Genomic DNA, 14,534 nt, shown 5'->3' with positions numbered 1-14,534 from the left:
AGATTTAAACGCATTGTACACCAAACATTTTTTATATGTTGATTTTTTTTTTTTTTACCTCTATTCGAAAAAAAAAAAAAGACTAGAATTTTATTTATACAAAACAAATGAATAAAAAAAAAACAATAAAAAAACACACGGTATTATTGTATCTTGGTCTTTGTCTTGAAAGCTTCATCTATATGCTGATAACTTTGGTACACCAACATCAAGGGCACCTATTGTTAAAATAAATGAGTCTATGGCAGTCCTCGGTATGATTATGTCAACTCACAATAATCCAAGGGCTATTAAATGCAATAAAGTATATGTAAAAGTAAATCGGGCTGGGATCACAGTGCACAGCTTGTGGTAAATCCATCAAAAAATACAACGAGCAAGAAAATATGTGGCATAAGGATGCAACCAATTGAAAGAAGTACTGTTTATTAGATCCACGCAAAATAAACCAACCTGTCAACATACAAAGTGGTCCCCATACAAACTAGACAATTTCTGTTAGCATCCATCCAGTGCTCTATGCACACAAGTGTCTATAATACTCACCACCGTCATGACTTCCAGCGTCAGTAATAATTCATCTGCTGATAAATACCGTGAATCGCCATGAGCATATTCTTTCCAAAGTTCAGCCAATACGTCACTTTGTCCTGCAAGTGTATGTCGATGCCATAACCAATATGATTCGAATCCTAAATGCAATATGCCAGACACACAAAACCAAGTAAACCGACTCACTGAAGTAGTCTTTTTGGAAAAGGCAGTACCTGTAGTTATACATGCTGCCATCAAACAAGTCATCAATACTCCTGCTGTCACTAATAGTTGGAGCGTCGATCGTTGATTAGGCACATAATTAGGAATGTCGAGTGTTGTAGGATAATAAGGATGCGACATTATTTATTTTACAAGAAAAAAAAAAAAAAAAGAAGGAAAGTATGAGGTGGGGAGTTCAAAGAACAGACTCTCCTGGTTTCACAACGATATTCGGTTGTTCATTCAGGACCTTGATAGCTTGTGTTAATTTGTCCTCCTTGACCATGATATAATCTGTATCATACGTGCTAACGACAAATACAGGAATCTGTTCATCTTTCAGGGGAGACACAATTCTAGCTAAAATACCCACAAGTGCAAAATCCATTTGCGCATCGACTTGAAACATACGCCAACCATCCTCTGTCGCTATAGCTGGATCGCTTATGCTATACTCACTGGGCAGAATAATTGACAGCTCAGATTTGGTTTTGGAAATAGTATACCATGGTGCCTTCAGAATCTCGGCTGAAACTTCATGTTGACGTTCATATTGGTATATAGTAAAACACTCGGGCAGAAACTTGATTTGAATGGTCGCCATTTGCAAAGTAAACTAATTCCCAAATCACAAAAAAAAATAAAAAAAATCAATGTCTTTTATAAATGCTCCGAGTTTGACTTTCTTTTACGTAAAAAGTTTAATGACACAATAGCGTTTGCGTAACATGAACCGAAATGGTAATATCCACTCTCAACCTTACAGTAGCATGTCGCTTTACAAAACGTATTCTGACAACCACACAATATATCTGTCACCATTTTGTGTTTCTAACCATACAAAAATGTTGTTATAAGCTTGTTTATAAAGCAGAATCAGCTCATCAGCCAATCACATGCTCAATTCAACCAGGTCAGCCCAAATTCAATCAGTCACTTTGAATTTACACCAAAAAAAATATATTATATAAAAGCTTGTATCGTTTATCTATTATACCAAAGCATTAATAACAATAATAATAAAGTGTCAATGTATTCATACCCGCCCGAATATTTGCTTCACCCTGTTCCTGTTTTAGCTTTATACGGTTTAGCAAACACAGATGAAACTAATCTACTTGTCGATGTTGAACCCACAGAAACTACGGGCTCACCATCTCGAAGAGACGCCACTTCAAGATCAGGACTTGCCAATGCTTTGCTAAGCATCTTTACAAGTAAACCTGAATACACTTTGTATGAAGCAACCCGTTACATTTCCACCAGTCATGCCCCTCCTTTTAGAGTCATTACTGTTTCCAAGGTAAGACCCTTTTTTCATTCCTTATAACAAAACGCGTATATCTGATACATAACTTTATTCCTGTAGGACTATGTATTACCTCAGAAACAACAAGCATTATCACCCAACTTGCCACCACCTCATTCTAATTTATCACCTTTATCGCCTGATTCACCGTTATATCCTGATGGTGTCATGTCACCGCTTTGGGTGAAAAAGCACCTTTACTCCCCCAGCGTCATGGTTGGCTTTTATGACTTGTGGGAGTGGCAGTCCGAACCTGGAAGTACACCTCGACCTAAACGAGAGACGGGCCCTTTAGCTTCTCAAGTTCTCTTTGATCCTGCCGAAAGAGAGCACGACCATAATTTATCTGTCGAAATCAACTTAAGACGGTAAAAACATGGATCCAGTCCCTACTCTCAATTTTTTATTTTTGTATTGTACTCATTGTTCTCTTTATATTAGTAAATACTTTCAAGAGAAAGGCATCAAATTTGCCGCGGTGATTATTTTAAAGCAAAGATATTCAGGTAGATATGATCACACTCACCCACTAACGATGCAAAACAAACTAAACCTCTTATTAAAGATCAAGCAACAGAAGAAAGATTATCTTCGATTCGAAAGCAATGTGGACTTGATGTCAAAACCTCCTTCTTTACAGTAGCTCCAGGTACATCTACCGAACTTCAGGACTTTGTGAACAATCTTTATCGAGCATTATACGAACCCGCTATTCAATTTTACAATAACCGTTTGAAGAAAATCCGTAAAAAGAAATCCAAATTGCCATCACCTTCCATGGTACCTCGTGTCATGCCAGACTTATCATCTACCGACCCTCAACCATTATCCATCACAGGTTGGATGCTTAGATATGACTTTAAAGCGGCATTTTTTCAAGAGGTGAAACAAGAGATTGATGGAGCTCTCAAGTAAGTTTTTTTATTTTCTGTTTGGAGATCTTTATAGAGTGAAAAAAGAAAAAGCTAAAAAGAAAGACCGTTTTAGGTCTTATGAAGCTGCATACAATGTTATTTCAGATATGCTGGCACCCACATCTTCCATTACAATGGGGCATGTTAATTTACAAGTACATGGAAAGAGATGGAAAGAAGCCCGTACTTTAGCGGATTGCATCAGTGTCAAGATCTGTAAATTTTATCTTTACATGAATGATCCAACTGCTGCTTTGGGCCAATTGAACGGTCATTTACACATGTTTCAATCGTATTCTCCTACATGGGGTATGGGCGAGCAAACATTTGAATATTGGGCTTGGCTATCTCAACAGTGAGTATTCTCTATATGTGTAAAATATCTCATATCTCATTCATTTTTTTATTTCATTTGTAAAAGGTATCGAATTTTCGCAGATGTTATTGATGCGGCCATTCATGCAGGTTATAAAGTTCCTGTCCCTACCGCTTATTTAACTTCAGCAAGCGGCACACCCGGCAGCCCTCTATTAGGTAACGCACCAGGAGGTATCACCAGCTCTAGTGGCTGTAACCCCGGTGCGATTCTTCAGCATCCAGGTTTTTACTACCATTTGGCAGCCATGTGTTGTGCCGAACGTCGACGCCGATTCCTCGAGCTTGAAAGAGCCGATGCAACCCCAACATCACCAATTTTTAACGCCGAGAAATCAGTTGATCATTCCAGTTTAACGATCGAGTTATTAACCAAGAGTTACGAACAATTTAAGCGATATCGAAATGGACGTATGACACTTTACTTGGCAGCGGAAATTGCGGGAACTTATTACGAGACGGGTAAATTTGAAATGGCAATCAAGTTTTTCGAACGCATTGGAAAGACGTATCGTAAGGAAAAATGGGATATGGTTTTGACTTCCATCTTGCGATGGTCGTTGCGATGTGCTAAAGAATTGGGATCATGGGAAAAAGCGATTGAATGTTTGGTGGAGCTCTTGTCGGATAATCTACCCATGGCAGAGAATAAACGTATAGATATACAAAAGGAATTATTTGATGTATTGACCGTACATCCTGCTGCCAATATGGAAGATCATCCACCACTCGTGATTCAAATGGATCAAATCAATGCTTTTATTTCTTGTCATGTTCAAATCAAGAAGCCCACCAACTTTGTAGGAGCTCCTGTCGAATATCAAATCACACTCAAAACAGATAAATCGTCTCCTCCAACACCATTTCGCTTCAATACCGTCAAAATTATGTTCAATGATCCTCAATATAACGTTGTCTTGAAGGACAGTGGTGTAGAGACCGAACATAAATCTATTGAGTGGATGGATTTCTCCAACAAATTAACACAAATCACAGAAGAAGGGGATTATATAAATTGGTTTTCGGCCGAGTCTGATTTACGCGTTTGCAAAAATCAGACCAAAGTATTACAAGGATCTGTCATCCCTCGTGATTGTGGCGAGCTCAAGGTATGTCCGTTATATCACGGATCATGGACCTTGTTGCAACTTACTGATATAATCTTTTTTATGGTTTAGATTATGGCCGTCTCCCTCAACCTCATTTCACCACATTGGCAAGTAGAACTTAATTATGCACTCGATAAAAATTCAGAAGATCAACCCGTCACACGAAGAAAATGGCTTGAAGTTGCAGCAGGTAAAGAAAAAAAAAAAGACATATGCTCAAAACGGTTGTTGACGATCTTTTCAAAAAAAAAAAAAAAAAAAAAAAAAAAAAAAAAAAAAAAAAAAAAAAAGATCAACATCCTGTATTTAAAATTATCGAAGGTCGTGGGTACCTATCATCTGCTAAGTAAGTATAGCCTTTTTTTACTGTCCCCTTTCACAAACTCAACATCTTGCACAATAGTATCATGCAAAAGCCTCCAAGTATAGATCTCAAATTTGATCATGCTGCACCTGCATTACTAGACGAACTTTTCAAGCTCGATGTGGTCATGACTAGCTCAGAAACAGAACCTGTGGAAGCAACATTATGTGCAGAAATAAAATATTCTGAAGGAGCAGGTTCGATCTACAAGACAATAATATTACCATCCATTCAGATATTAATTTGTTTTGTTAGTTTTAGAGGACTATATCGCTTTTACCATGGAGGATGATAATGAAGATATTGGTGCTATTAAAGAAACAAGTGTTGGTAGAATTGAACCCGGACAGTCTGTTACTAAATCTATTTATCTTCACGGTGGAAATGTAACAGGTTCCCGATTAATTAATATCACCGTAAGTATCAAAAGACCAAAAAGGATACTATATGCTGACAATGGTACTCGCATAGGTAAAATATTCTATTGTTGGTAAAGATGCTTCTTTGCCTGTGGAAAAAACAGAGTCACTTCGTATTCCTTTTATCACACCGTTTGATGCCAGCTTTGAACTATGTGCCCAAAGCGAAAAACTTGAGCCTTCCATTTCACCTGACCTCGAAAAATCAGAGAGATGGCTTATGGTGGCAGCCATCCGATGTTTCTCAACTTGGGATTTAGATATAAAAAATGTTCAACTGCAAAAAGATGATACTTTAAATCAACATACGTCGCTGTCTTTGATTTCAAGCATGGATGATTTTGATAATCAACGTAAAAAAAACAACATTTGTTCATTGATCAAACACCTTTTTGCTCACTTTTTATTTTATATATAGAATGGAAAACGGGACATGTGTACAATGCAAATTATCTATTTAGACTAACCACAACAGATATTACAGAAACACCATCCGCTATTCCTGCTGGTACGATCGAAATAAATTGGAAGAGGTAAAAAGTGAACTTGTTAAACATACCTATATTTTGCTAATTTATTCAACATAGATCCGGGATCGACGATAAATACTATAAATCACTTATCCGTTTACCTTCCATTCAATTTCAAAAACAAGGTCTTGTGGTTTTAGCAGGTAACTTCATCCATTTTTTCCTCAACAATTTTGTTCTAGCCACTCATTCATTTATAAAAAAAAATGTACAGAAACTCCTTCTGAAATTTACCTAGGAGAACCGTTTACGCTTTCATTCACGATTTACAACCCTACGGAATATTTAGCTGAATACACAGCCTCTGTCGAGCTCAGTGAAGCGTTTGTTTTCTCAGGTTATAAACAACTCAAGAGCCGTGTTTTACCTCTTTCTAGAATAGCTTACCAGTATACTTGCTATCCCTTATTGGCTGGCAAAGTAAAGCTGCCTCGACTTAAAGTCATGGCCTCTCAACAACAAGGCCCTGAAAAAGAAGTACCTGTGGAAATTGTGGGCAGTGGCGTGTCCATTGCCCTAGACAACGATTTACAGCCAAGGCAGTCGAATCTGTCCGAACCAAACATGCCCATTTTGGCCTTTGTCAATGCAAAGCGAAAATTTTAATAAAAGGAAAAAGGAAAAAGAGCATAATTTGTTATTTACAACGGATTTTCTTATACAATTGAGCTTAATACATTCAATTAAAATGAGTCGTGACTTGTTCCATACGAATATATAACTCTTTGGGGGGGGGGGAGACCTAGGGAAGGCACTAGTCTATCCGGTGGTTTTTATTGGAGCCAACCTGTCTTCCTTGTTCTGAAAAGACTGTTGGCAATCAAATAAACTCACTGTAAAACGTGACATTTCATTTGTCCTATTTTCAGACAGGTAACGGAGGATTATTTGATACTGAGTTTTTAGCTTTGGATCTTTTCGAGAACATGATACAAAAATAGCCAAATTTTAAATAGAATTTTACGTGTTTGTTTGCTACGATCACTCTGCTATAGACTGTTATCAGACCAAGATAATACTTTTTCTTTACATACATCTTTTAATTCGAGAGAATAGACTTTTTTTTTCTTTTTTTTTTTGTCAAAATTACAGGTTCGATACATTGATTTTCTGCCACCCAACGTTTGCTGACTTTTATTATTTTTCCTTTTAAGAATGAAATTTGGAGCCGAAATCAATTCAAAAACAAAAGAGCCTTGGAGAAGTTCTTATATTCAATACGATGCTCTCAAAATTAAGTTAAAGCAAGAGGTATGGTCCGAGAAAGATAAGTCCGACTTTATCACTCTCATCGAGGCCGAATTAGCCAAAGTGTACAAATTTGTTGAAATACGACTACAAGATTTACTGACTCGCACCGACTATTGTGACTCGGTCCTCAAAGAATATAAAGACTTGACAACCATTGAACCTACCACTTACGACTCTGTAGCTGACAGTTTGGCCGAAATCCTCATTGACGTTGATGACCTTGCCAAATTTCATGAACTCAATCTATCCGGATTCGATAAAATCGTCAAAAAACACGATAAATGGCTTGTGGGCGGTGACTTGAAGTCCAAATACTATGGTCCCATGTTGGAGGCTTACCCATTAGATAAACAACGTTTCGATGTCTTGATCGTTCGTATCTCGAAAATGCATGATATATGTCGACTTTCCGGAAATGCAAGATCAACAAGTGCGTATGGTCAAGGCGGCGATCAAACTGCATTTGAAAGAGCTACAAACAAATATTGGATTCATCCGGATCATATTACAGAGGTAAAGGCAATGATACTTTTGCATCTTCCTGTGCATGTCTTCAATCAAAAGAAAGAATATGAATACACAGATGCCGCTGTTTCAAGTGTATATTATGACAATGAGGATTTCGAATTATATCAAGAAAGACTTGAAAGGAGTAAAGGTGCAGAGGCGATTCGAATCCGATGGTATGGTCAAAGCAACGAGCTCAATGACGACGTGTATGTTGAAAGGAAAACCCATCATGCTGCGTGGCTGGATGATAAATCTGTAAAAGACAGATTTAGACTAAAGGAAAATCAGGTCAATGCTTTCGTTGATGGTTCTTATTCAGCTGACGACTTCAAAAAGGATCTGGAGAAGAAGGGGAAATTGGAACAGTTGTCTATTGAAGACAAACACTTCGTATGTCAAGGTATTCAAGAATCCATCAAACAGAAAGGGCTTAAACCTATGTGCCGTGTCTTTTATAACCGTACCGCATTTCAGTTTCCTGGTGATCAACGTTTAAGAATCAGTCTAGACTCTAATTTGAGCTTCATTCGTGAAGATCACTTGGATGGTACAGCAAGACGTCAGCTTCCTAATGGAGAACATAACTGGAGAAGGATGGATGTTGGTATAGACCATCCATTTCGTAAATTGAAGGACACAGATATATTGCGATTTCCTTACGCCATTTTAGAAACAAAGATACAAAGCCATTTGGGTCAAACAATCCCAGTATGGCTCTCTGATTTATTGGACAGTCATTTAGTTCATGAAGTGCCTCGATTCTCTAAATACATACATGGTGCAAGCCAGCTGTTTCAAAACCAAGTGTCTACAAAGCCATATTGGTTAGAAGCTCTTCATCAAGATATCAGAAAACCGTTTACAGCTAATGTAGGACTTTCAAGATCACAAAGTTTCAAGCCCTTGTTCAACGGACGTCATCGAAGATCAGTTGCTTATGATACAATGGATGAACCAATCTATACAAAACAAGAAGAGTCAGCAGGAAGATATCAACAATTTGACAAATTATTCTCCCCTTTCCGTTCACGTACAAATAGCAAGCAAAAATCTAATATCCCATACTTAGCCATCAATCTATCAAACAATCCAATTCCACCCGCCAAAGATAAGAAATCAATGGATCTAATCTCGAGATTTTGGTCCGTCAATAGGTTTTCGGATGGTGTAAAAAAGACGGATTCAGACTTATTAAGGAGGAGAAAGAGTGGATTCAAGCTGGACCCCAAGGCATTTTTTGCCAACGAACGTACCTTTATGTCATGGTTACACTTCTGTGCTTTACTGTTGACTATTTCTTTAAATCTATTGAACTACGGTGATAGAATATCCAGACTTGTAGGCGCTTTTTTCATTATCATATCATCCATCATTTCATTGTAAGTACTATCATTATCATAGGCGGCCCTATTTTATTAATCATTATTTCGTAAAGTTATTCTTTGATAAGATTTCAATTAAGAGCATATCAAATGAGAACAGGCCGCTCCTTTGCAAATATGGAAGACATTGTAGGCCCAGCTGTTTTATGTGTCCTTCTTGTCACAGCTTTAGGTATCAACTTTTACCTCAGGGTTCCCTTGATATTTTCATCAAATGAGATTGCCGTTACCAACACAACTAAATAGTATAATAATTCCATCACAGAATAAATAAAAAATTAGAACCTGTATATTTTCAAACCAAATATTTATCATTCTTTATTAAACGAGCAGGAATTAAAATTACTGTTGTATAATTGGTAAAATGCTTCAAATCACGTCCTTAACCAATCAAGGATAACATCAGATCATGACATTTACTAACGATGGATATTCAAAATTACCAAAACGGGTAGAAAGATAGTTCTACAGAAACAGAATGACTTTAACATTGCGACATAGAATTAAATATAGCTTCCAAGAACTTTAATCGTCAAACATGCGTCGATTCTGCAGGGTCCTTTGAACTCTTAAAAAGCGAATATATTCAAGTATCCTTTATTACTGCTTTTATCGATATCAATAATCATCGTTAGCCAAGTGTTTGCAATCGACCCGTATATATTTATCCAAAATGATGTGCTTGTAAAAAAAAAATGCTATCTCCCAAACTTATTTTTGCAATCAAAGTCGTTTGACTTATTTCCACATGACCGATCACACTGGATACCTCCTATTTATTGATTACTGATGTAACTAGCTGCTTCATCCCCCCACTCCTTCTTTTTTTATTACAATCAAATACAGCTGATCTATCATTAAAGCCTGTCACTATATATAATGACCCTTTGAATTATTTAAAGAATTTATTCTTATTCATTTTATTTAATAATATGTCTATTAAACAATTAATTCAAACAACAGTGCGGTCTGGAAAATACCAATATCCTAAAGCAGTATACGCAGGGTATACATGTACTGTATTGTATAACCAAAGTACAAGATGGATATCACACAATGTAACGTTTCAAAACATCGAAAATTACCATCAGCAGGATTCGTTTTTGCTTCAAAGCCAGCTTATAACTTCTGATCATAATGCCTTAAACTGCTCCATATGCCATCAGTCATTTACAACATCTTATTATCCATTATCTTTTAAATCGAAAAATTCGTTAAAAGATGGAACATTTGTATGTGTGGGCTGTAGAAGGTAATCAAGTTCCGCTTTGATGCAATAATTGAAAAATTAATGCCGTTCTTTTTATTAGGTTTTTTGGTCAAATTATTGATAATAAACAAGACATATGGAAAATGATCGCAGTTCTACTTTCTGTCCCCGAAAACAATAACTCTGGAGATGACAGAGCACCCACTGTATTGCAGCAGTTCAACTATAATCAACAATATGCCCTGAATTCTGTTATAACGAAACAAAATGCCAAAGGGTTGAGAAAAAGAATGAAAAAAAGATGTGTGAATAAATACATGAAATGGATGGCCGAAGATGATGCAGATTTTCTCTGCGATTGTGAAATACCTACACATAATGAACTCATGGATTTAAAAAAACAGAACACTGTTTGTGCTATAAGTGGTATACCTGGCACTTGGAACCATACAGATGAAGATTTGTTCAAATTAACTATTGATCATAAAATCCCTGTTTCAAAAAACGGTGCATTTGGCAAAGACAACCTGCAAGTAACACTAAAACCAATAAACTTTCTGAAAGACAGTGAGAGCAATTCTGAAACCTCAAGGTATATAGCCAGCCTGCGAAAAAACTATCGCCGTTTATTTAGTATATAAAACAGATCTATTGCTCGATGATGTATTTTATCTATTGCTTGTTTTTTTTCAAAAAAATAAAAAATCAAATCTTTTCATCAATTAAACAATCAATTATCCTATTCTGACATAAACTACGAACTTGTTTTTCGCCATCTTTTAATAGCAGAAAGAGAATGACTTCCTCATACTTATTTTTGTTGTTCAATCTATTCTTTTTTTTTTTTTTTTTTTTTACTTGCAACCATAGATATATATGCGTTTAAAATCTTTTCACATGCGACTTTGACATTGCTCCGCGCGGGTTTTATTAAGGATTCGAAGATGAAAATGACATTATTTACAGTCAACGGCTTAATCAAAGGCAATTTGTAGATTTAAAAAACCAATGCCGTCAACATTTTCATGTAAGATTTTGATAACATCAATATATAATTTAAGGTGTTATTTAATGATAAATTGCTTCCTTTCAAAGTCTCAAAAAACTCAAACCGCCAAATGAATCTTTTTTATTTTACGACAATTAAACACTAAATATTCGATGATGCGTGCAAATACACTATTTTGTGATCATTAAACCTCTTGAACCTTTTCCTCAGAAATAGCACTTTGAGGGCCGCCAGACATACGTGTCCAAACATAATCTTGAGCAATTGAAGTAACAGCCATGCGAATGATATCAACCATCTTGTCCTCTACCCACTCATTCTCTTCGTAAGGAATATCTAACCAACTTAAAGATAAAGACTGAGAATATGTTTTGAACTTAAGATTATGCGTGGGATCGACCATTAAAATAATAAATGAAAGTTGGTGAGTTTCAGTGTCATCTTCATCGATAGGCGCCATAATTATTTTAACGGGTTGAATAGCCATAAAGACAGGGCAGTTGATGACAGGTACAGCCCCAGATTGAGGATTATAGGATTCGTTCTTTTCGCTGCCTGCAGGCTTAAAGTGTTGTTTGATAAGGTGATCAATATTAGCCTTTGCAAGTTTTGTACCATCGACCAATGAGTCGCACATGTTTAAGTCACGATGGGAGGGATCCACTGATTTTTTATCATCACTGTCTGGGTTACGTACAATGACTTGTCCTGTCTCTGTATGCTCCATGACCCGTGCAAATGCACGGTACACTAACGCCTCCAATCCTGTATATCCAACCATGTCGTAAGCTAACCAAACCTCTACCAGCTCGTGTTCAGAGATTGGAGGTGCAACTGTTTCCAAAAATGTTGTTGTCAAGTTCTTTAATCCAGTACCTTCATAAATATGTATTATAAAAAAAACGTTTTTAATACAAAAGGTCGTAAAATGTTACAGTGATAATACCTAATTTTTCAATATTTTCTTTATTCACAAGATTCTGCAAGGTTTTTACACGGCTCTCCAAAAGTTTAGATGCTGAATCAGAACCAACAGAACGATTGATTTGATCAGTGGTGGTCTTTACAGCTGCACTTGCTTGGCTCCAGAAACTGTTTCCCCATGACTTCCAACCGTTATCGTTATTCTCTTGTTCTTGTGGTGTTAATGTGTCTGTTTTTTGTTCTTTAGGTTCAGAAGATGATGCAGTCACTGGTTTTGTAGCCTGTTGGGGTGTGATATTAGTAACTGGCTCCTTTTTTTCAATGGCAGTTTCCTCAGTTGGGTAATTAGAGATTTCATCAAGGAAGGACATGATGTCATTAGGGTCGGCAGGGCCTCCAGCACCGCTCTCATCTGTTTCATGATTTTGAGAGTCAGGTAAATTCAAAGATTCCAAAAACTCTTCAGCCTCTGAAAGACTACTTTTGTTTTCAGTTTTATCAGCCATTGGATTATAAGTAAAAAGTTAAAATGAGGTTCTACCGTCGAGGAGGGACAGAAAAAACTTGATCTGAGATTTAATTGTAACGCGTTCTTAGACAATTTATTCATGTATTGGCGGTTACAACATCAGGGTATAACTTCGCTTTGGTTTGTGAGCGCGAGAGCCATTTGTTATAGTCCAGTTGCATTAATAATACATCAAGCCTTCCGCTCATTTTAATGTCGGGCTGTTGAGAAGAAGCCAGTGTAAAGAATAACTCGGTTGACGCAGAAAATTTCTATGTTCGGCCGTTAGTCATTGAAAACATAAAAAATCATGCGTAAAATCCGTACCTCCTCTAAATCTTTAACATCTTGCATCCATAGAAAGTCGGTGGGTGATTTAGTCCATTGAGTAACAATTTCTGCTGCTGTTTTAACTGCTGTTCGACGTCTTTTACTTTTTCTCCATTCACCTTCTTCTGATATCCTTTCCATCAGCTCACAAAATTCTGAGCAGGTCTTTAAAATATCGTGCACAGTCTCCACACACTTGGGTGATGTTAATAGACATCCGCGCATTGTATTATTTAAAAAGCATTCGTGAGCTTCTTGAATTTCCTCAAAATCCAATTTAGCTTTTGGTTGAAATGATCTTCGTTTTGCTGCAGTCGCTGATATTCCTTCTGAGCTCGATAATGTAGTTGTGTCTATTAATTGTTGATAATGGGATGCAATAATATGTGTCTAAACAAACAAATATAAATATTATACACGATATTATATCAATGACACAATATACCTGAATATGATTCCATAAGGTGTCAACCCAAAACAACATGAGGGATCTAAGTCTCCAAACTAGCCTTTCCTGATATCCGTCATTATCTTCAAAAAGGGCTATGTTCTTTTTGTTGATTTGATGGCGGCGATTTGAGACAGACACTTCTTCTGGCGAGTTGATATTGCCCGCGCGAAGAATTTTCCACAAGTTATTCAGCAACATTTGAGTATTTTTTAAACTAATTAAAAACGACCATAAATTGCTATAGTTTTTCAAATCCGACTCCCCCAAGAATAAATCAATCGGCCATTCCAAATCATACGATAATACAATACGAACATCTACTAGCAGCAGATCAGAAAATGGATATATTTCCGCATCCTCATCGACTAAAAGTAAACTGAATCGATTTAATTTATCTTCTGCATCAGTACCGATCGACGCTTTTCCCAGTAAAGCATTCAATTCTTGGTATCTAAACAGCAATTCCGTTTTACTAGGGTTTCTACTTGATGTTGCCGAAGTGTCTTCTGTTGTAATTGACTTTACAGTCTTATTTCTTGAAGATGAATTCAATAATGATCGTTTCCGCCACGCTGTGCATTCTTGGATGAAATTGGCTGCAAAATCGCCATAATCCAATAAAAACAGGTGTCTAAATTGATCCAGGTATCTATGCAATCCATGATCCCCAACCAAGACTTGTGAAAATAACCAATCTGCAGTGGATCGTCTAACCTCATTTACAACCCTTTTTAATTCTTGCGGGTATCTGATCCATGGCGAAGATGTACTATTTCCTGGCTTATTGGAGGAATGCAATGTGATCAATAGCTGCAAGTGCTTTTTCTTCATATCATTTGGAATTATTATCGTACCCATTTCATTCACTGTCGCGATTGCTTTTCCAACAAATAGTATCGACTCGACCAGTGGATGAGATAGATGCGAAGGTATTCTTTCGTAACAAATAATATAAAGTCGATTCCAGCCGGTTCTAACAGCTAGTGGGTTATCGTTATTCTCTGCCTTATATGGGATAATAAAGAATTCGCTATCAGGATCTGCCCATTGCCCATATACCATCCAAGCGGTGAGTTGTCTATATAGAACATCGTATAGTTTGGTCATCATCTTTTCTATTTCATTTCGAAATTCCAACACACCGGTCTTGGCTTGGGCCATCAATAAATCAAACAGCTTACAG

At 36.8% G+C, this 14,534-nt stretch overlaps 7 protein-coding genes across 7 annotated transcripts; 3 read left to right on the top strand and 4 right to left on the bottom strand.

The window, feature by feature from the left end:
- Window positions 1-67: 67 nt before the first annotated feature.
- On the bottom strand, window positions 68-927 carry EV154DRAFT_500029 (Emopamil-binding protein). The gene is made up of 3 exons (XM_051600552.1): window positions 547-927; window positions 275-484; window positions 68-218 (listed from the first exon to the last, which is right to left on the bottom strand). The coding sequence occupies exons 1-3, from the start codon at window positions 895-897 to the stop codon at window positions 144-146; spliced, it is 636 nt and encodes a 211-aa protein (XP_051460471.1). The 5' UTR covers window positions 898-927; the 3' UTR covers window positions 68-143.
- EV154DRAFT_500027 (ACT domain-containing protein) lies at window positions 928-1,396 on the bottom strand. The gene has a single exon (XM_051600551.1). The coding sequence runs from the start codon at window positions 1,358-1,360 to the stop codon at window positions 953-955; it is 408 nt and encodes a 135-aa protein (XP_051460470.1). The 5' UTR covers window positions 1,361-1,396; the 3' UTR covers window positions 928-952.
- Window positions 1,397-1,737: 341 nt separating this feature from the next.
- EV154DRAFT_500022 (Gryzun, putative trafficking through golgi-domain-containing protein) lies at window positions 1,738-6,427 on the top strand. Its single transcript, XM_051600550.1, has 14 exons — window positions 1,738-2,059; window positions 2,126-2,433; window positions 2,507-2,571; window positions 2,631-2,976; window positions 3,053-3,334; window positions 3,401-4,463; window positions 4,533-4,653; window positions 4,755-4,809; window positions 4,867-5,024; window positions 5,083-5,243; window positions 5,299-5,599; window positions 5,665-5,779; window positions 5,834-5,919; window positions 5,991-6,427. The coding sequence occupies exons 1-14, from the start codon at window positions 1,787-1,789 to the stop codon at window positions 6,380-6,382; spliced, it is 3,726 nt and encodes a 1,241-aa protein (XP_051460469.1). The 5' UTR covers window positions 1,738-1,786; the 3' UTR covers window positions 6,383-6,427.
- A 504-nt stretch (window positions 6,428-6,931) lies between these two features.
- EV154DRAFT_580989 (VTC domain-containing protein) lies at window positions 6,932-9,202 on the top strand (the record flags this gene model as incomplete). Its single annotated transcript, XM_051606627.1, has 3 exons — window positions 6,932-7,142; window positions 7,170-8,916; window positions 8,973-9,202. 3 exons carry the CDS (start codon window positions 6,932-6,934, stop codon window positions 9,163-9,165), a joined length of 2,151 nt encoding a protein of 716 aa, XP_051460468.1. The 3' UTR covers window positions 9,166-9,202.
- A 642-nt stretch (window positions 9,203-9,844) lies between these two features.
- Window positions 9,845-10,818, top strand: EV154DRAFT_500020 (uncharacterized protein). The gene is made up of 2 exons (XM_051600549.1): window positions 9,845-10,171; window positions 10,230-10,818. Exons 1-2 carry the CDS (start codon window positions 9,852-9,854, stop codon window positions 10,768-10,770), a joined length of 861 nt encoding a protein of 286 aa, XP_051460467.1. The 5' UTR covers window positions 9,845-9,851; the 3' UTR covers window positions 10,771-10,818.
- Window positions 10,819-11,196: 378 nt separating this feature from the next.
- EV154DRAFT_500018 (maintenance of telomere capping protein 1) lies at window positions 11,197-12,649 on the bottom strand. The gene is made up of 2 exons (XM_051600548.1): window positions 12,085-12,649; window positions 11,197-12,014 (listed from the first exon to the last, which is right to left on the bottom strand). Exons 1-2 carry the CDS (start codon window positions 12,566-12,568, stop codon window positions 11,323-11,325), a joined length of 1,176 nt encoding a protein of 391 aa, XP_051460466.1. The 5' UTR covers window positions 12,569-12,649; the 3' UTR covers window positions 11,197-11,322.
- Window positions 12,650-12,668: 19 nt separating this feature from the next.
- EV154DRAFT_536822 (Spc98 family-domain-containing protein) lies at window positions 12,669-14,209 on the bottom strand (the record flags this gene model as incomplete). The annotated part of the gene is made up of 3 exons (XM_051604167.1): window positions 12,669-12,842; window positions 12,898-13,290; window positions 13,346-14,209. 3 exons carry the CDS (start codon window positions 14,207-14,209, stop codon window positions 12,669-12,671), a joined length of 1,431 nt encoding a protein of 476 aa, XP_051460465.1.
- Between the last annotated feature and the right edge of the window lie 325 nt (window positions 14,210-14,534).

This window comes from Mucor mucedo (genome assembly GCF_025094135.1).
Source record: "Mucor mucedo strain NRRL 3635 chromosome Unknown EV154scaffold_20, whole genome shotgun sequence".
Lineage (NCBI taxonomy): Eukaryota > Fungi > Mucoromycota > Mucoromycetes > Mucorales > Mucoraceae > Mucor > Mucor mucedo.
Note: the sequence above shows the minus strand (reverse complement) of the source record. Positions and strands in the feature narration are given on the sequence as shown.